Source organism: Mesoplodon mirus (genome assembly GCF_964341445.2).
Source record: "Mesoplodon mirus genome assembly, chromosome: 7".
NCBI classification, from domain to species: domain Eukaryota; kingdom Metazoa; phylum Chordata; class Mammalia; order Artiodactyla; family Ziphiidae; genus Mesoplodon; species Mesoplodon mirus.
Genome location: NC_138983.1, coordinates 114,477,502 through 114,498,190, shown reverse-complemented (window position 1 = coordinate 114,498,190; position 20,689 = coordinate 114,477,502). Strand labels below are relative to the sequence as shown.

Sequence of the window (20,689 nt, the reverse complement as noted above, 5' to 3'; positions counted from 1 at the left end):
TTGGTAGAGCTGGATCTAATGTGAACACAAGACATGCCCTTCCCCAGAGTGTGCTGATAGCTATCACCTTGGAAGGATGTGGGGCTTGAGATGGAGTGGCTAGACCAGAGTCACGTGTAGTTGGGGCTTCTCCTCTGCTCAGTGACCTTCACTACCCGATCTGAGGTGCAAGTGGGTCCTAAGTTGCTGAGACATTGGTCCTGAGGGTTAAATCCAAGCTGGCTCCATTCCATTTAAGTGTGTGTTCTACCACCTTCTAGCACCTGCACCCTCACCCCTGAGGAGACCAGTGCTTGGGCAAGAGGGGCTGGTGTGGGTTGTCCACTTGGGTCTGCACATGGGCTATGGTGGTCCCATCATAGTTGGAACCCCAGGATGCTTCTGATACACTGCCTCTGTAAACGCCATCATGGCTGACCCTGCCCTGCTCAGATGCAGCTCAGGATCTAAGCTGCCTTTGCCCCTCCCAGCTGAGCTCTCCCCTCAGCTGCAGCAGCCCTCACCCCAATGGAGAGCTGTGTCCTAAGCAACTGGCTTAGGCTGAAGTATGTTCAGGGGTTGTCACGGGAAAATGGCCAGTGACCTGGTGCAGTTTCAATCCGCTCTCTCTGCCCTGCTTCAGGAATAAGCAAGTGTGTGTGTGCACCTCAGGAGTGGAGTCTAGGCTCTCCACAGCCCTCTTGTTAGTCCCACTGGACCTCCAACAAGCCAAACAGACTCGTTCCCCATGTCAGACCCTGGCTCTGGGAGTCCAATATGTGGTTGGAACCATTCACTCCCCAGGGAGGGTCTCTCCTCTTCTGTGTCCCTTCTTGGGGGGTACAAGTCCCAACCTGATTGCTTCTCTTCCCTTCCCACCATATTCTGTGTGGATCTTTCTTACAACCTTGTTTGTACAGAAGTCTTTCTGCCAGTCTCCATTTAGGTGCAGTGAGAATTGTTCCATAGGTAGGTTTTTTTTTGTTGTTTTTTTTTTTTTTTTTTTTTTTGCAGTATGTGGCCTCTGTTGTGGCCTCTCCCATTGTGGAGCACAGGTTCCGGACGCACAGGCTCAGCAGCCATGGCCCACAGGCCCAGCCACTCCACGGCATGTGGGATCTTCCCAGACCAAGGCACGAACCCGTGTCCCCTGCATCAGCAGGCATACTCTCAATCACTGTGCCACCAGGGAGGCACAGTAGGTGTATTTTTGATGTGTTCTTTGGGGAGGTGAGTTCCGTGTCCTCCTACTCTGCCACCTTGATCTTTTACCCCAGATATGTTCTTAGTTTTTTTTTATTTAGAGCCTGAACACTGATGGTGGGAAAGAAGTGAGAAAGGAAGAACATCCAGACAGGTGATCTGTCAGTCAGTCAACAATATGTGTCTAGTGCCTACTAAGTGACAACTAAATTGACCCAGCTCAAATATTCATGGAAGGAGCAAACTTATTTTCTCTGCCATCCCACTCAGGCTCCTTTAACCTTTCAAATGAATGTTTGAGAGGCTGCTGGCACCACAAAAGCAACTGTAGGCTTCTGTATCTCATCAGAGAATTTCTCCATCCTATCAACCCACTGCTTATTTTGCTGTTCCTTGCTCTGCTCTCTTCTTTGACTACCCTTGTTTTAGCTTCATGTCATTGTTCTTTGCTAATCTCTGCCTTGTTTGGCAGTCCTGTTCTGATTCATTCTCCTTGTTAGATTTCACCATTCTTTCAGCATACAACTTCCAGCATTGTCCTCAAATCTTTCATTCTATAACCAGGGAAAGTGGGAGGTGACAGAGAGATGTGCACCTCTCTTTGCCTTCTCTCACCAAGGAAAAAGGATTAGACACAAACCCTCTTTGTAAAAAACCCACCAATAGTCCTTCATCCCATCTACTCACCCCTTAGTACACTGTTCCTCTTCCTAGCCCATTGTGGTAACAGCCTGTAGAATCTGGGATAATAAGGGCAGGGAATAAACATTGCAGTGACAACCAATGGAGATGCTATGAAGGGAGCAGAGAATGCCTTACCTCTTCCTGATTACAGTAGTCCCTGTTATCCGAGGCTTCACTCTCCATGGTTTCAGTAACATTTGGTCAACCATGGTCCAATAATATTGAGTGGAAAAGTGCAGAAATAAACAATTTATGTTTTAAATTGTGTGCCCTTCTGAGATGCATGATACATTTCCCACTGTTCCTGTTCCATTCTGCCTGAGATGTGAATCCTCCCTTTGTCCAGCCATCCTGCACCTTAGTCACTTAGTAGCCGGCTTGGTTATCAGATCAACCTTCGTGGTATAGCAGTGCTTGTGTTCAAGTCACCCTTATTTTACTTAATTTTGGTCCCAAAGCACAAGGTTAGTGATTCTGGCAATCCAGATATACCAAAGAGAAGCCATAAAGTGCTTCCTTTAAGTAAAAAGGTGAAAGTTTGGGCTTCCCTGGTGGCGCAGTGGTTGAGAGTCCGCCTGCCGATGCAGGGGATGCGGGTTCATTCCCCGGTCTGGGAAGATCCCGCATGCCGCGGAGCAGCTGGGCCCGTGAGCCATGGCCGCTGAGCCTCTGCATCTGGAGCCTGTGCTCCGCAATGGGAGAGGCCACAACAGTGAGAGGCCAGCGTACCCCCCCCCCAAAAAAAAGAAGGTGAAAGTTCTTGACTTAATAAGAAAAGAAAAAAATAGTATGCTGAGGTTACTAAGGTCCATGGTTAGAATGAATCTTCTGTCCATGAAAGTGTGAAAAGAAAATAGAAATTTCTGTTAGTTTTGTTGTTGCACCTCAAACTGCAAAAGTTATGGGCACAGTGTGTGGTAAGTGTTCAGTTAAGATAGAAAGGGCATTAAATTTTTACAGTAAGATATTTTTAGAGTAAATATCAGTACATGTTTATAATTTTCTATTTTATTATTAGTTATTGTTATTAATCTCTTCCTGAGCCTAATTTATAAATTAAACTTTATCACTGTAAAAACATAACATATAAAGGGTTCAGTACTATCCATGGTTTCAGGCATCCACTGGGTGTCTTGAAACATATTCTCCATGGATAAGGCGGGACTACTGTACTATTTCTCCCTCATTTACAAGTTAAAATCTCCATAGGAAGATCCATTGTTATTTTTATACCTGTACTTTCCTTTGCTCTCCCACTGGCCTGGATCCAGCAGGAAGGCAGTGATACACTTGAAAGATACAGTTAAGTGTTGTTTTCCTCCTGTTGGAATGGATTTTCCTCACATTTGGCAACTGGCAACAAGTATATATTTGGCATGGTCAGACTGACCATAACTGTAATAAAAGTCAGTAAGCAAATAAATTTGGATGAGCTATAAAATATAGTCTAAATCCTAATGGGTTCACTATAATCAGATAGTTGTCTGAAAGTTATCATGGTAGGTTTACAAAAAGGGAACTCTTCTTCATCCTGGTGAGAGTTTTAGACTTAAAGATTGTTTTTTTCAGGATTAGAAAATAAGTTGAAAATAGGGCTTAATGTTGTAAAGAATTAAAGATAAATTACTCATCCTTTCTTGGATAATACCCAGTTAGAACCTGAAAGATTCTTACTTCTCCTGAACTTATATGTCAATTAACTCTGTTTTGCTATTGTGTTTCTAATTTTGTTTTTAATAAGAAAAATGGCCCAGAAACATTTTAAGTGGCACAATTAATGGTAGATGTGTGCTAGCAGAGTATCAGTATGTGTGGTAATTAGGAATTGGAGATGGGGGGAATGAGGAAAAAAAGGTGCTTGTAATTAGCACTGTAGACACTAAGCACACCAAGTCCAGTTGATGGGTTGTATAATTACCCCTGATTTTCTCCATCCCATCCCTATCTGAAAGGGATTTCAAAGAAGGAGCAGATATCAGTAATTTTACTTTGGTGTGAACTGAAGTCATTAGACTCTGTTCCTTAGAGTTATCTGCTCTGTCATCCCTCTATATTATTATGAATTTGAGTTTAAAGGGATCCTAGGAGTCCATAACTGGTAATGAATGAGAGAAAGTTTAAGGTTCCCAGTGTGCCTGAAATCATTCATTTTGTCTGCTATCTCTAGGTTCTGAGGGAAGGCAGAGAAAGAGGGAAAGAGCAATAAAATGAAACAGTATGAGAAAAAAATAAAGAAGAGAATTGGAACTGAACCCAAAAGGAAGATAGGAGAGTTTTCTGGAGTGATTTATACAGGTTTAATTTTGGGGAAATAAAAGAGATATCAAAAGTTGTCTCATGCCTCTTCCTTTTCATTTACTCCTTTTTCTATTACTTAGATCTGAATTTTTTTGTAAAAGGATTTAAAGCAGTTTAAAAATAAAAGGTATGCATGCATTGAAACTCAAAAAGCAGAAATAAAATAGGAAGATCTCTCCACTCACCATGCAAACATACTCCTTTTTCCATCCCCTCATCACTTGCACTGGATTTATAATGGGATAGCAGTATATACATATTATGCCATCCACAGCATTTTTTCCTAGACTTCTCAAAATATGTTGTGCAATATGTAGAACATATTTTTGTAAAAAATAGTGCTAAAAAGAAAAAAAAAAGACCAAAGGAAACAAGCCAAACTAGCCAAAGTAAAGTTTTATCCTCTATGCTTTGCCAAATATATCTCTCCTAGAAACAATTTACATAATGTTATAATATTTATTAAGATAATGGATACAAGATACTTAGCAACCTGTGAAACATCATTAACCTGGAAAGCACTAATGTAGCTAAAACACTGAGCAGTAAATGTTAAAGAGAAGCAGGACTAAATAAAATAAGGTCAGTGTAAGCCATTGCTTACACTAGACATGAGGTCAAAGTTGCTGGTCATCATAACAGTTTTGAAAAATACCGACAGTGATCATTAGAATTTTAAAAAGTGTTAGGTTTATGTCTCATCTTTCCCTTGACCTTAAATTCACCTTGATATCAGTTGTGTTAGAAATGGCCTTAAACACATCGTAAATACTTAAAATGCTGGGCAACAGATGCAGGTAAAAAATATGTTACTTTGAAAAGATTTATTGAAAAACAACCATACTTATAAATATTTAAATTAATGTCTCTTTTTCTCTCAAGGAAAATGACATATTAATTAAATTTGAAAAAAATTTTCAAGATTTTATATAACTGAAAATATTATTTAAAATTATTCTAAATACTTAATTTAATATGTCTAAATTAAGAATGTTATTTTTCAGCCTTCTCCACATTTCTTCATCATAATAAAATTGCATTCAATTCAAGTACCATTCTTACAGGAGAATTTTTCATTTTGACTACTATATAAACTATTTGCTTCATTAAAATATGGTGCCATTAATAAAAAATAAGTTACATGATTAGTTATTAGAGCTCTAAAATTATTTGATACTATTGTCAATGACTTCATTTGATTAATTCATTTATTTCATATTTATAGTATGCCTATCAGGGGTTACTATGCTAAACATGAAAGGTATAAATATAAAAAGATATAACAATAACTGGAGAAGGACATATTTCTAAGGGAAGAAAAGATATTTAAATGTATACAAAATGCAGTATGAAAATTACTATAAAAAGGATTATGTGCAGAAGGTTCTCTAAGTTCTTTTCTTACATAGTAAAATATGAATCAGTAAGAGATTAGGACATTTCACTCAAAGTGAAATATGTTACTGCAGATAAGCTCTGTGGTTAGATATGCTATGTTGCCCAATACACTAGTTTTTAGGCAAATGTAGTTATTTAAATTAATCAATTAAAGTTAAGCAAAATTTAAAATTCAGTTCCTCAGGTAGATACATAAGCCACATTTTAAATACATAAAGCCACATTTAGAATCACAAGAGTATCATATTTATTAACACAAAAATCTTATCAAAGTTTGTGTTTAAATGATGTTTTCTACTTGTTTTTCCCAAAAAGGCAATGATCTTTTTGGAAAATAGTTGTGTTCCAAATTAAAATTGTAAAAAAATCAAGCTATGCATCAAAGACAAGTTTCTAGTTGTCAAGTAGAGTGTTGTGCACTATTTCCTAATGAAGTCATAGCAAGAGAGTTAATTTATTTTTAATAGTGGCTTCCTCATTCTTACATTATTAATACATATGAAAGTACCTGATGAAAACTGAACAAAGTTCTATTAAATGCTAAATGGATAAATGGATACATTGAAAGAATAAATAAATGAACACATTTTTTTTCTTCTTTGAGAGTCAGTCAAACGCACAGGAGCACTAAGTCTTCTGCTGGTAAAGAGATCACTTATGCCACCTACTACTTTTGTTTACCACCCACAATTTCCATGGAAGGAAAAGAATATTTAGAATATAAAATATCAAGAAATAGGCACAGAGGGAACTTTCCTCAACATAATAAAGGCCATATATGACAAACCCACAGCCAACATCGTCCTCAATGGTGAAAAACTGAAAGCATTTCCACTAAGATCAGGAACAAGACAAGGTTGCCCACTCGCACCACTCTTATGCAACATAGTTTTGGACGTTTTAGCCACAGCAATCAGAGAAGAAAAGAAAATTAAAGGAATCCAAATCAGAAAAGAAGAAGTAAAACTGTCGCTGTTTGCAGATGACATGATACTATACATAGAGAATCCTTAAGATGCTACCAGAAAACTACTAGAGTTACTCAATGAATTTGGTGAAGTAGCAGGATACAAAACTAATGCACAGAAATCTCTGCCATTCTTATACATTAATGATGAAAAATCTAAAGTGAAATCAAGAAAACACTCCCATTTACCATTGCAACAAAAAGAATAAAATATCTAGGCATAAACCTACCTCAGGAGACAAAAGATCTGTATGCAGAAAATTATAAGACACAGTTGAAAGAAATTAAAGATGATACAAATAGATGGAGAGATATACCATGTTCTTGGATTGGAAGAATTAACATTGTGAAAATGACTCTACTACCCAAAGCAATCTACAGATTCAATGCAATCCCTATCAAACTACCACTGGCATTTTTAACAGAACTAGAACAAAAAAATTCACAATTTGTATGGGAACACAAAAGACCCTGAATAGCCAAAGCAACCTTGAGAATGAAAAATGGAGTTGAAAGAATCAGGCTCCCTGACTTCAGACTATACTACAAAGTTACAGTAATCAAGACAGTGTGGTACTGGCACAAAAACAGAAATATAGATCAATGGAACAGGATAGAAAGCCCAGAGATAAACCCACGCACATATGGTCACCTTATCTTTGATAAAGGAGGCAGGAATGTACAGTGGAGAAAGGACAGCCTCTTCAATAAGTGATGCTGGGAAAACTGGACTGGTACATGTCAAAGTATGAGATTAGATCACGCCCTAACACTGTACACAAAAGTAAGCTCAAAATGGATTAAAGACCTAAATGTAAGGCCAGAAACTATCAAAGTCTTAGGAAAACATAGGCAGAACACTCTATGACATAAATCACAGCAAGATCCTTTTTGACCCACCTTGTAGAGAAATGGAAATAAAAACAAAAATAAACAAATGGGACCTAATGAAACTTCAAAGGTTTTGCATAACAAAGGAAACCATAAAAAGACCAAAGGACAACCCGCAGAATGGGAGAAAACATTTTCAAATTAAGCAACTGACAAAGGACAAATCTCCAAAATTTATAAGCAGCTCATGCAGCTCAATATCAAAAAAAACAACAACAAACAAACAACTCAATCCAAAAATGGGCAGAAGACCTAAACAGACATTTCTCCAAAGAAGATATACTGACTGCTAACAAACACATGAAAGAATGCTCAACATCATTAATCATTAGAGAAATGCAAATCAAGACTACAATGAGATATCATCTCACACCAGTCAGAATGACCATCATCAAAAAATCTAGAAATAATAAATGCTGGAGAGGGTGTGGAGAAAAGGGAACACTCTTGCACTGCTGGTGGAAATGTGAATTGGTACAGATACTATGGAGAACAGTATGGAAGTTCCTTAAAAAACTACAAATAGAACTACCATATGACCCAGCAATCCCACTACTGGGCATATACCCTGAGAAAACCATAATTCAAAAAAAGTCATGTACCAGAATGTTCATTGCAGCTCTATTTACAATAGCCCAGAGATGGAAACAACCTAAGTGTCCATCATCAGATGAATGGATGAAGAAGATGTGGCACATATATACAATGGAATATTACTCAGCCATAAAAAGAAATGAAACTGAGCTATTTGTAATGAGGTGGATAGACCTAGAGTCTGTCATACAGAGTGAAGTAAGTCAGAGAGAGAAAGACAAATACCGTATGCTAACACATATATATGGAATTTAAGAAAAAAAAGAAGTCATGAAGAACCTAGGGGTAAAACAGAAATAAAGACACAGACCTACTTGAGAATGGACTTGAGGCTATGAGGAGGGGGAAAGGTAAGATGTGACAAAGTGAGAGAGAGGCATGGACATATAGACACTATCAAACATAAGGTAGATAGCTAGTGGGAAGGAGCCACATAGCACAGGTAGATCAGATAGGTGCTTTGTGACCGCCTGGAGAGGTGGGATAGGGAGGGTGGGAGGGAGGGAGATGCAAGAGGGAATGGATATGGGAACAGATGTATATGTATAACTGATTCATTTTTTTATAAAGCAGAAACTAACACACCATTGTGAAGCAATTATACTCCAATAAAGTTGAAAAAAAAAGTTAGATAAATTAGGCTCCAAATAAAACACCTTTTCACAGGAAAGAAAAAAGAAAAAAGGACAAATTCTATAGACCGATGTTTCTTAACCTTCTTTTTTTAATCTTAGGATGCCTTTACACTCAGAAAATTACTGAGGACCCAAGAGAGAGTTCCTTTTTTTAGGTGGCTCATATCTATGAATATTTATGGTATAAATAATTAATACAGAGAAATTAAAAATATTTATTCTTGATTCATTTAAAAATGACAATTAAAACTTTTTATGTTAACATAAATAAATAAAAAAAATCAAGAAACCTTAAAGATAGTTTGAATGAACCTTAAAGAAAGTGCAGTTCAACTTTCCTTCCTCCTGCCCCCGTGTCCCCTCTTTCTTTTTTTCTTTCTTCCTTCCTTTCTTTCTTTCTTTCTCTTTCTTTTTCTTCCTTCCTTCCTTCCTTCCTTTCTTTCTTTCTATCTTTCTTTTCTTTCTTTCTTTCTATCTTTCTTTTCTTTCTTTCTTTCTTTCTTTCTTTCTTTCTTTCTTTCTTTCTTTCTTTCTTTCTTTCTTTCTTTCTTTCTCTCTCTCTCCCCCTCCCTCTCTCCCTCTCTTCCTCCCTTCCACCCTCCCTCCCTCCCTCCCTTCCTTCCTTCCTTCCTTTCTTCAGGTGTGGACAAAAATATAGACAGGCTCACACAGCTCATCAACAGCAGACCAGGACTAGAACACAGGTTTTATATCAGATGAAATAAAGTATGATTTCTTTTATTGATTGCAATTCAACATTTAAAAGCACTACTTAAAGTTTTAATAGAGTGAAGCTCTTGTATCTTAAGATATCACTGTATCACTATAGTGATTACAATTTCAGAAATAATTGAGTGGATCAATGAAATAACTTATTCCAAAGTAAGAATTTATGAGGCATCAGAAAGTCAGGTTCCACTCATGTTCATAGAGAAATTCAGGGTCATATTGAGGCAGCTACTTAGAACAGGAAAAATGTTTAGATGAGCAGTTCATTATCACAGTAGAGGATTAGAGAAAAGTACTAAAATGTACCATACTATCTTATTTCTTTACACTTCATTTTGTGCATTATATTTAAAAACTCTGATCTTTAATGTTGATCTTTTAATTATTCATTATGTGAAAATATGGATGACTCTTAGAAAACTATATTTATGACAGAAGTTAATCATACTTTCATAACTGAGGTTCACACCTCAGTTGGTGGTAGTGACACATAATTTTAAACACTGTATCTAAGAGGAGGTAAATTGGGCTTGTGATCCTAAATTCATAAAATGAGCACAATAATTTCAAAGGGGGAAAATTATTCTCATCCTTTGCAAGTACTTAAGTAAGACCCAGAATATTGAGAAAAATGGTAGTATCATGGCAGAGTGAGCCATCTGAACATAAGAAATGGCCATTTTCCTGACATGTTATTTTTCATTCATTCAATTACCACTTGGAATAAAGGTGTATACTTTGTGATTTTTTAAAAAATTATTTATTTGTCAGCATTGGGTCTTAGCTATGGCATACAGGATCTTTGTTGAGGCAGGCACGATCTTTTTTGTAACATGGGCTCTTCACTGTGGCGTGTGGGCTTCTCTCTAGTTGTGGCATGTGGGTTTTCTCTTCTCTAGTTTTGGCGTATGGGATCCAGAGAGCATGGGCTCTGTAGTTTGCAGCATGTGGGCTCTCTAGTTGAAGTATGGGAGCTCAGTAGTTGTGGCACGTGGGCTTAGTTGCCCCACAGCAGGTGGGATCTTAGTTCCCTGACCAGGGATCAACCCGCTTCCCCTGCATTGGAAGGTGGATTCTTTATCACTGGACCACCAGGGAAGTCCCTAAAGGTGTATACTTTGAAGTTGGGTTGAATTACTATAATAGAAGGCAATTCAAAGGACTAGCTATTCATCCCAAAGTAAGTATTGGAGAGAATTAAGAAATACTAGAGAGTGATTTATATCAACTGTTTAAAAGTAACCAGTTAAATTCTAGGGTGATGACAGGAAAAAGTCGGCTTTTTGTGCAGCAAGTTAATAGGTAGATTAAAGTTACAGAATGCCTTATTAGAAGAAATAGTGCTGGTACCATGACGGGTTTAAGCCTTTGATGGCAGAAATTTAACCAGGAGAAAGAATTGTTAAATAACCAAGTATTATCTGCTTATACTAGAGAGATCCCATGATAAAAAGTAATGGGAGGTGGCCTAAGTTTGGATCATCTGACTTGTTATGCAGGAGTGGGGATCCTAAAAAGTACAAACTGGTGCAAAAGCAAAGCATTAATTTTAATCCCTGTTTGGTGGGGAGGCTGATGCATGAATGCCTAGAATCCTCTCCTTGCCAGAGATTGGTTTGCACAAGGGCAGAGGAAAGAAGTGAGACAGGTCCCACTGGTATTTCAATAAGACCAAGATGCCATAAGATAAAGATATTCTGCCCAAAGTGACAAACTGAGCTGTGTCATAACAAGCCACAGGGAGAACCATCTCATCCATATTCCAGTATATATTCCTTGACATTATGATTCAATTTTTTAAGCACTTAAAATCAATTTTATTGAAGTGGAATATTTTTCACTTGACACTCAGATTTTATAATTGATGAACCTACATTGGTACATTATTACCCAAAGTCCTAGTTTACACTAGGGTTCATCCTTTGTTTTATACATTCTATGGGTTTGGAAAAATGTATAGTGACATGCATCCACCATTATAATATCACACAGAACTGTTTCACTGCCCTAAAAATCCTCTGTGCTCCACCTACTGATCCCTTTTTCCCCTTCACTCCTGGAAACCACTGATCTTTTTACTATATCATAGTTTGTCCTTTTCCAGAATGTCATATGGTTGGAATAATACAATATGTATCCTTTTCAGAATGACTTCTTTCACTTAGTTATATGCATTTAAGTTTCCTCCATGTCTTTTTATGTCTTGATAACTCATTTCTTTTCAGTCCTGAATTGTCTAAATGTATCACTGTTTAATCATCCCTTCACCTACTGAAGGACATCTTGGTTGCTTCTAAGTTTCGGCTATTATGAATAAAGTTGTTATAAACATCTTTGTGAAGGTTTCTGTGTGGTTTGGGTATAAACACCAAGGAACATGATTGCTGGATCATATAGTAAGAGTAAATCTAGTTTTGTAAGAAACTGCCAAATTGTCTTACAAAGTGGCTGTACCATTTTACATTCCCCCCAAACAATGAATGAAAGTTCCTGTTACTCCACTTCCTAACCACCATTTGATGTTGTCATTGATCTAAATGTTTTCCATTCTAATAGACATGTAGTAGTATCTCATTGTTGTTTTAATTTGCATTATGATTCAATTCTCAGTGTCCTCTTGCTTAAGAATATTTCCAAAAGTTTGAAGTGAACAGGGTGATAATTTCTCTAATCTATAATACATTCTCTAGGATGCTTTGCATTCTTAGCTATTGGAAAATGATACCATGAGATATAGATAGACTCCCAAATTTCAAAATGAGAATTAGAGTATGCTACAACCATGAAGAAAATACCCTGATGATATTAAATTTTCTGAGCTTGTTTCCAAATGTAAATTTACCAAGAATGCCAATATAAGCAAAGGACTATCATTGGTGTGAAATCTTATATGACTTACATTTCCATCTAATTAAATATGTAAATATAAATGAGAAATATGAATTCATTTAATAAGTTTTTGTCTCAATATAGGATTCTGAATATTTGGATTTTGAAGATAATTATATCTTCAAATGATTTATTTTGTTTATTGTTTTATATTTATTGTTTTACTCAGTTCACAGGTAGACTTTTATTAAAGCATGTTCTTGAAATGTTGCCTGTTTGAACTTTTACTATAACTTCTTGTCTGCTCCTAAATCTTACACTTTATGGAAAAAGAACTGAAAACAAAACCCCACAGGTGATTCCCTGATGTTTATTTTGAAACATAATATGTTGCTATGATTCTGGTCACTAAATAAAAAGCAGAAATGAACAAAAATTGGAATTCCTTAAGTTATGTCTCCAACCAAATGTCAAAGTATATCATCATTGTACAGAATTTTATGGATTGACAATAATTTAGTGTTAGTTATCGACCTTGTTTCTACAACACATGGATCATACCACTTATTAATCTTTACAGACTGATAGGTAAAGATAAAGTGAAAGGTTGCCAGCAAGCAGAAGCCTTACCACCAAATCTTTATTCTCATTATCATGACCCTTCAATTACTCATTTAACATTTTATATTTCAAACTCAATGCTATGCTTCAACCTGATACTATTTAAAAATCTTCCAAATCACGAAATAATTTGCATTTGAGGTAAAGGACATACATATTTTATGACTGTGCCTGAAATATCATCATGGAAATTAAAAAATATATATATCTATTTTAATTTCAATTAAAGAGCATGGTTTACTCAAGTAACCTTGTGAATTTGAGGCTCATTTAATTAAAAATTTTTCCCCAGAGTCAACATAAAAATACTGAGAATGCACATTGACCATTTTCTGATTTTAGCCACATTAGGGATCAAAATATGTTGCTCACACAATTGATACAAAGTCATTTCAGATAGAAAATTAGAGTTTTACTTATGTAGATGTGGAATTGCCACTTACCCCTGTCTGTGTCATACAGGAAGACAAAACAGTTCCATTCATAGTGATCCAGCAGACTCAAGAGTGCTCCTCGTAAGGAAGGCCTTAGCTGCAGCACAAACTGGCTCTCTCCCTCAGTAGGGAAACTTGGTGTGATGAGGGAGATGTGTAAGGCGCTGCAGAATGAGGTCAAGGTATGTACTGACCTCTTATCATAGAGTCCAAAAATGGCAAATACTCCTCTAGAATACTGGGAACAGACTGAAATAAAAGAAACAAACAACAAAAAAAAGAAAAACGTAAACTATTAGCACACTCTAAAATTGTTGACTCCACATCTACAGTTTATGAAACAAACAAAATCTCTGAGTCATTGATATGTCAGGAATATAATATAAGGAAAGAGTAAAAGTGAAGTGTGCAATGATTTGTATAATCAATTAGTGAAATGTTAAGCTTGTACTCAAAGCCCTGTAGTAGATGAGATAACAAGGGGTTTTCTCAAGAAGCCAATTTGAATTAAGAAAAATTTGACTAAAATGAAGTAATATATAACACTCCATGATAATGTGACAAATCCTATGCTACAGACTTTTAAGTGTGACAATAAGAAGCCTAGGGTGTTGGACAATCTAGAGGCATTTATCTTAGGAGTAGTTCCCTGTGAAACAAAGAAATTAGATTTTTCTTTGTTAAAGCAGTTATAGTCTCTTGAAAAAAAATAACTATCCTGATAACATTTATATCTATATTCTATATCTGAGTTTTAGGAAATTATGAAGCATAATTAAATAAGATAAATTAATAAAATCTGGAGGTATTTCTTTTGTTCTTTTTTATTGTGCCTCTTAAAACTGGAGATAGACTCTAAGAAATTTAATTAAATAAGAAGAGGGTAACAATTAACAGAAAATAAATTGCTACTGGTTTTCTTTAGATGATATGCTGTAAGAGATACACACATGTTCTGGAAAAACTAAAGCCCAATTAAGGGACCAGAGTTTACATTCATAAAAAAAAGACTAAGATAGAATTGACATTGAGATATAGGGGGAGCTTACCCGGCTCTTTGGTGGGGCTAATTGCAGACACTGGGAGGGCTCACGCTAAGTAGTACTTCCCAAAACTTCTGCTGCCAGTGTCTGTTTCCCTGCAGTGAGGCACAGTCACCCCCCATCTGCAGGAGAAACTAGATCACTAGTAGCCATGTGGCTGACAAAGTCTTTTTGCTTCGGCCGGGTGTTAGGCCTGAGCCCCTTAGGTGGGAAAGCCAAGTTCAAAACATTGGTTCATCAGAGACCTCCAGGCCCCACATAATATTAAATGGTGAAAACACTCCCAGAGATCTCCATATCAACACTAAGACCCAGCTCCACTCAACGACCAGCAAGCTACATGGCTGGACAAGCCATGCCAAACAAATAGCAAGACAGGAACACAACCCCACCCATTAACAGAGAGGCTGCCTAAAATCATAATAAATTCACAGACACCCCAAAGGATAGCACTGGACATGGTCCTGCCCACCAGAAGACAAGATCCAGCCTTATCCACCAGAACACAGGAACCAGTCCCCTCTACCAGGAGCCTACACAACCCACTGAACCAACCTTAGCCACTGGGGGCAGACACCAAAAACAATGAGAACTATGAACCTGCAGCCTGCGAAAAGGAAACCACAAATGCAGTAAGTTAAGCAAAATGAGAAGACAGAGAAATACACAGCAGATGAAGGAGCAAGGTAAAAACCCACCAGACCAAACAAAGGAGAAGGAAATAGGCAGTCTACCTGAAAAAGAATTCAGAATAATGATAGTAAAGATGATCCAAAATATTGGATATAGAAGGAAGAAAATACAAGAAATGTTTAACAAAGACCTAGAAGAACTAAAGAGCAAACAAAAAATGATGAACAACACAATAAATGAAATTAAAAATACTCTAGAAGGAATTAATAGCAGAATAACTGAGATAGAAGAATGGATAAGTGACCTGTAAGATAAAATAGTGGAAATAACTACAACAGAGCACAATAAAGAAAAAAGAGGGAAAAGACTTGAGAACAGTCTCAGAGACCTCTGAGACAACATTAAACACACCAACATTTGAACTATAGGGGTCCCAGAAGAAGAAGAGAAAAAGAAAATGAGTAAGAAAATATTTGAAGAGATTATAGTTGAAAAATTCCCTAATATGGGAAAGGAAATAGTCAGTCAAGTCCAGGAAGCACAGAGAGTCCCATACAGGATAAATCCATGGAGAAACATGGCAAGACACATATTAAACTATCAAAAATTAAATTGAAAGAAAAAAATATTAAAAACAGCAAGGGAAAAGCAACAAATAACACACAAGGGAATCCCTATAAGGTTAACAGCAGAATTCTCAGAAGAAATTCTGCAAGCCAGAAGGGTGTGGCAGCACATATTTAAAGTGATAAAAGGGAAAAACCTACAATTAAGATTACTCTACCCAGCAAGGATCTCATTCAGGTTCAATGAAGAAATTAAAAACTTTACAGAAAAGCAAAAGCTAAGAGGATTCAGCACCATCAAACCTGCTTTACAACAAATGGTAAAGGAACTTCTCTAGACAGGAAACACAAGAGAAGGAGGGGACCTGCAATAACAAACCCAAAACAATTAAGAAAATGGTAATAGGAACATACATATTGACAATTACCTTAAATGTAAATAGATTAAATGTTCCAACCAAAAGACATAGACTGGCTGAATGGATACAAAAACAAGACCTGTATATATGCTGTCTACAAGAGACCCATATCATACCTAGGGAAACATACAGACTGAAAGTGAGGGCATGGAAAAATATATCTCATGCAAATGGAAATCAAAAGAAAGCTGGAGTAGCAATTCTCATATCAGACAAAATAGAATTTAATATAAAGAATGTTATAAGAGACAAAGAAGGACACTAAATAATGATCAGGGGATGAATCCAAGAAGAAGATATAACAATTATAAATATTAATGCACTCAATATAGGAGCACCTCTATATATAAGGCAAATGCTAACTGCCAAAAAAGGGGAAATTGACAGTAACAGAGTCATAGTAGGGAACATTCACATCCCACTTTCAGCAATGGACAGATCATCCAAAATGAAAATAAATAAGGAAACACAAGCTTTAAATGATACATTAAACAAGATGGACTTAATTGGTATTTATAGGACATTCCATCCAAAAACAACAGAGTACACTTTCTTCTCAAGTGATCATGGAACATTCTCCAGGATAGATCATATCTTGGTTCACAAATCAAGCCTTGGTAAATTTAAGAAAATTGAAATCATATCAAATATCTTTTCAGACCACCACATTATGAAGCTTGATATTAATTACAGGAAAATATCTGTAAGAAATACAAGCACATGGAGGCTAAATAATACACTACTAAATAACCAAGAAATCACTGAAGAAATCGAAGAGGAAATTTTTAAAAAAGCACCTGGAAACAAATGACAATGAAAACACGATGACCCAAAACCTATGTGGTGCAGTAAAAGCAGTTCTAAGAGTGAAGTTTACAGCAGTACAGTCCTATCTCAAGAAACAAAAGCATCTCAAATAAACAACCTAACCTTACATCTAAAGCAATTAAAGAAAGAAGAACAAAAAAAACCCCAAAGTTAACAGAAGGAAAGAAATCATAAAGAACTGATCAGAAATAAATGAAAAAGAAATGAAGGAAATGATAGCAAAGATCAATAAAACTAAAAGCTGTTCCTTTGAGAAGATAAACAAAATTGATAAACCATTAGCCAGACTCATCAAGAAAAAAGGGAAAAGACTCAAATGAATAGAATTAGAAATGAAAAAGGAGAAGTAGCAACTGACACTGCAGGAATACAAAGTATCATGAGAGATTACTACAAGCAACAATAGGCCAAAATATAGACAACCTGGAAGAAGTGGACAAATTATTACAAAAGCACAACCTTCTGAGACTGAACCAGGAAGAAATAGAAAATATGAACAGACCAATCACAATCACTGAAATTGAAACTGTGATTAAAATTTTTCCAACAAACAAAAGTCCAGGAACAGATGGCTTCAGAGGTGAATTCTATCAAACATTTAGAGAAGAGCTAACACCTATCCTTCTTAAACTGTTCCAAAATATAGCAGAAGGAGGAACACATCCAAACTCATTATACAAGGCCACCACCACCCTGATACCAAAACCAGATAAATATACCACAAAAAGAGAAAACTATAGGCCAATATCACTGATGAATAAAGATGCAATAATTCTCAACAAAATACTAGCAAACCAAATCCAACAGCACATTAAAAGGATCATACACCATGATGAAGTGGGATTTATCCCAGGAATATAAGGATTCTTCAGTATACACAAACCAATCCATGTGATATACTATATTAACATATTGAAGGATAAAAACCATATGATAATCTCATTAGATGCAGAAAAAGCAGTTGACAAATTTCAACACCCATTTATGATAGAAACTCTCTGGAAGGTAGGCATACAGGGAACTTAACATAATAAAGGGCATATATGACAAACCCACAGCCAACATCATCCTCAATGGTGAAAAACTGAAGCCATTTCCACTAACGTCAGGAACAAGACAAGGTTGCCCACTCTCACCACTATTATTCAACATAGTCTTGGAAACTTTAGTCACAGCAATCAGAGAAGAAAAAGAAATAAAAGGAATCCAAATATGAAGGGAAGAAGTAAAACTGTCACTGTTTGCAGATGACCTGATACTATACATAGAGAATCCTAAAGATGATATCAGAAAACTACTAGAGCTAATCAATGAATTTGGTTATGTAGAAGGATACAAAATTAATGCACAGAAATATCTGGCATTCCTATACATTAATGATGAAAAATGTGAAATAGAAATTAAGGAGACACTCCCATTTACCATTGCAAAAAAAAGAATAAAATATCTAAGAATAAACCTGCCTAAGGAGACAAAAGACCTGTATGAAGAAAACAATAAGACTGTGATGACAGAAATTAAAGATGATACAAACAGATGGAGAGATATACCATGTTCTTGGATTGGAAGAAGCAACAATGTGAAAATGACTATACTACCCAAAACAATCTACTGATTCAATGCAATCCCTATCGAAGTACCACTGGCATTTTTCACAGAACTGGAACAAAAAATTTCACAATTTGTATGGAAACACAAAAGACCACAAATAGCCAAAGAAATCTTGAGAAGAAAAACGGAGCTGGAGCCATCAGGCTCCCTGACTTCAAAATATACTACAAAGCTACAGTAATCAAGACAGTATGCTACTGGCACAAAAACAGAAATACAGATCAATGGAACAGGATAGGAAGCCCAGAGATCAACCCACACACATATAGTCACCTTATCTTTGATAAAGGAGGCAAGAATATACAATGGAGAAAAGACAGCCTCTTCAATAAGTGGTGTTGGGAAAACTGGACAGCTACATGTAAAAGAATGAAATTAGAACACTCCCTAACACCATACACAGAAATAAACTCAAAATGGATTAAAGACCTAAATGTAAGGCCAGGCACTATAAAACTCTTAGAGGAAAACATAGGCAGAACACTATGTGACATACATCACAGCAAGATCCTTTTTGACCCACCTCCTACACAAATGGAAATAAAAATAAAAATAAACAAATGGTACCTAATGAAACTTAAAAAGCTTTTGCACAGTGAAGGAAAACATAAACAAGATGAAAAGACAACCCTCAGAATGGGAGAAATATTTGCAAATGAAGCAACTGACAAAGGATTAATCTCCAAAATATACAAGCAGCTCAAAATATACATGCAGTTCAATATCAAAAAAACAAACAACCCAATCCAAAAATGGGCAGAAGACCTAAATATACATTTCTCCAAAGAAGATATACAGATTGCCAACAAACACATGAATGGATGCTCAACATCACTAATCATTAGAGAAATGCAAATCTAAATTATAATGAGGTATCACCTCACACCAGTCAGAATGGCCATGATCAAAAATCTACAAACAATAAATGCTGGAGAGGGTGTGGAGAAAAGGGAAACCTCTTGCAGTGTTGGTGGGAATGTAAATTGATACAGCCACTATGGAGAACAGTATGGAGGTTCCTTGGAATACTAAAAGTAGAATTACCATATGACTCAGCAATCCCACTACTGGGCATATATCCTGAGAAAACCATAATTCAAAAAGAGTCATGTACCACAATGTTCATTGAGGCACTATTTACAATAACCAGGAAAAGGAAGCAACCTATGTGTCCATCGACTAATGAGTGGATAAAAAAGATGTGGCACATATATAAAATGGAATATTACTCAACCATAAAAAGAAATGAAATTGAGTTTTTTTGTAGTGAGTTGGATGGACCTAGAGAGTGTCATATAGAGTGAAGTAAGTCCGAAAGAGAAAAACAAATACCATATGCTAACACATATATATGGAATCTAAAAAAAAAAAAAAAGTTTCTGAAGAACCTAGGGGCAGGACAGGAATAAAGATGTAGACATAGAGAAGGACTTGAACACATGTGGAGTGGGAAGGGTAAGCTGGGACGAAGTGAGAGAGTGGCATGGACATATATGCACTCCCAAAAGTAAAATAGATAGCTAGTGGGAAACAGCCGCATAACACAGGGAGATCAGCTCGGTGCTTTGTGACCACCTAGAGGGATGGGATAGGGCGGGTGGGAGGTAGACGCAAAAGGGAGGAGATATGGAGATATATGTATATGTATAGCTGAGTCACTTTGTTATACAGCAGAAACTAACACACCATTGTAAAGCAATTATACTTCAATAAAGATGTTAAAAAAAAAGATATAAGGGGAAGACTGCAAACTTTATAAGTAAATTCAAATCATTGTGATTTTGCTTATTGGCCAGGTAACCTTGGCTAAATTCATTAAAATTGCTTGTCTCAACTATGAATATATAATATGCCAAGGATTATATGGGGTAATGTATCTAAAACTGCTATCCTATGAGGATATACAAGGCAATTAGTAAGTGGCAGATTTTATGAACACAAATTTTCTACATGCATGTATAAAGTTTAGTATTTTTATTATTTAACAAAAGAGTGAAATGATTAGAGGCTAAAATACCACAATTGATCCACAACCAAGTATTCAGAGTCTTATAATAAATACCAGTTATTTTCATGAATATTTAATAAAGAAATACTATCAAGAAAAAACATCCAATGCTAATTCTATGCTTACCAGAAACTAGAATTTGATTACCTGAGTAGATTGACCAACCTGGAAAGCTTGTTCTGACAGTGTGACTGGCTATAACTTTCCTGCAACTTATGAGAAACATCATAATTTAACGTATGAATATCTTGGGCCTAAACTCAATTCAGTTCTATGATTTAAGGGACCAAATAAATCAAGTTGCTGAATTGGACCTTAA

General features: G+C 36.2%; 1 protein-coding gene across 3 annotated transcripts in view; it reads right to left on the bottom strand.

Annotated features, from left to right (window-relative positions):
* The window catches only part of GRIA4 (glutamate ionotropic receptor AMPA type subunit 4), a gene marked incomplete at its 3' end in the record, with an annotated part of 526,629 nt that overhangs the window by 330,472 nt on the left and 175,468 nt on the right, over nt 1-20,689 (bottom strand). For all 3 annotated transcript variants that reach the window (XM_082627369.1, XM_082627368.1, XM_082627370.1), the window contains exon 3: nt 13,272-13,511. In XM_082627369.1, the coding sequence (XP_082483495.1) occupies nt 13,272-13,511 (240 nt within the window). The remainder of the gene's footprint in view (nt 1-13,271; nt 13,512-20,689) is intronic.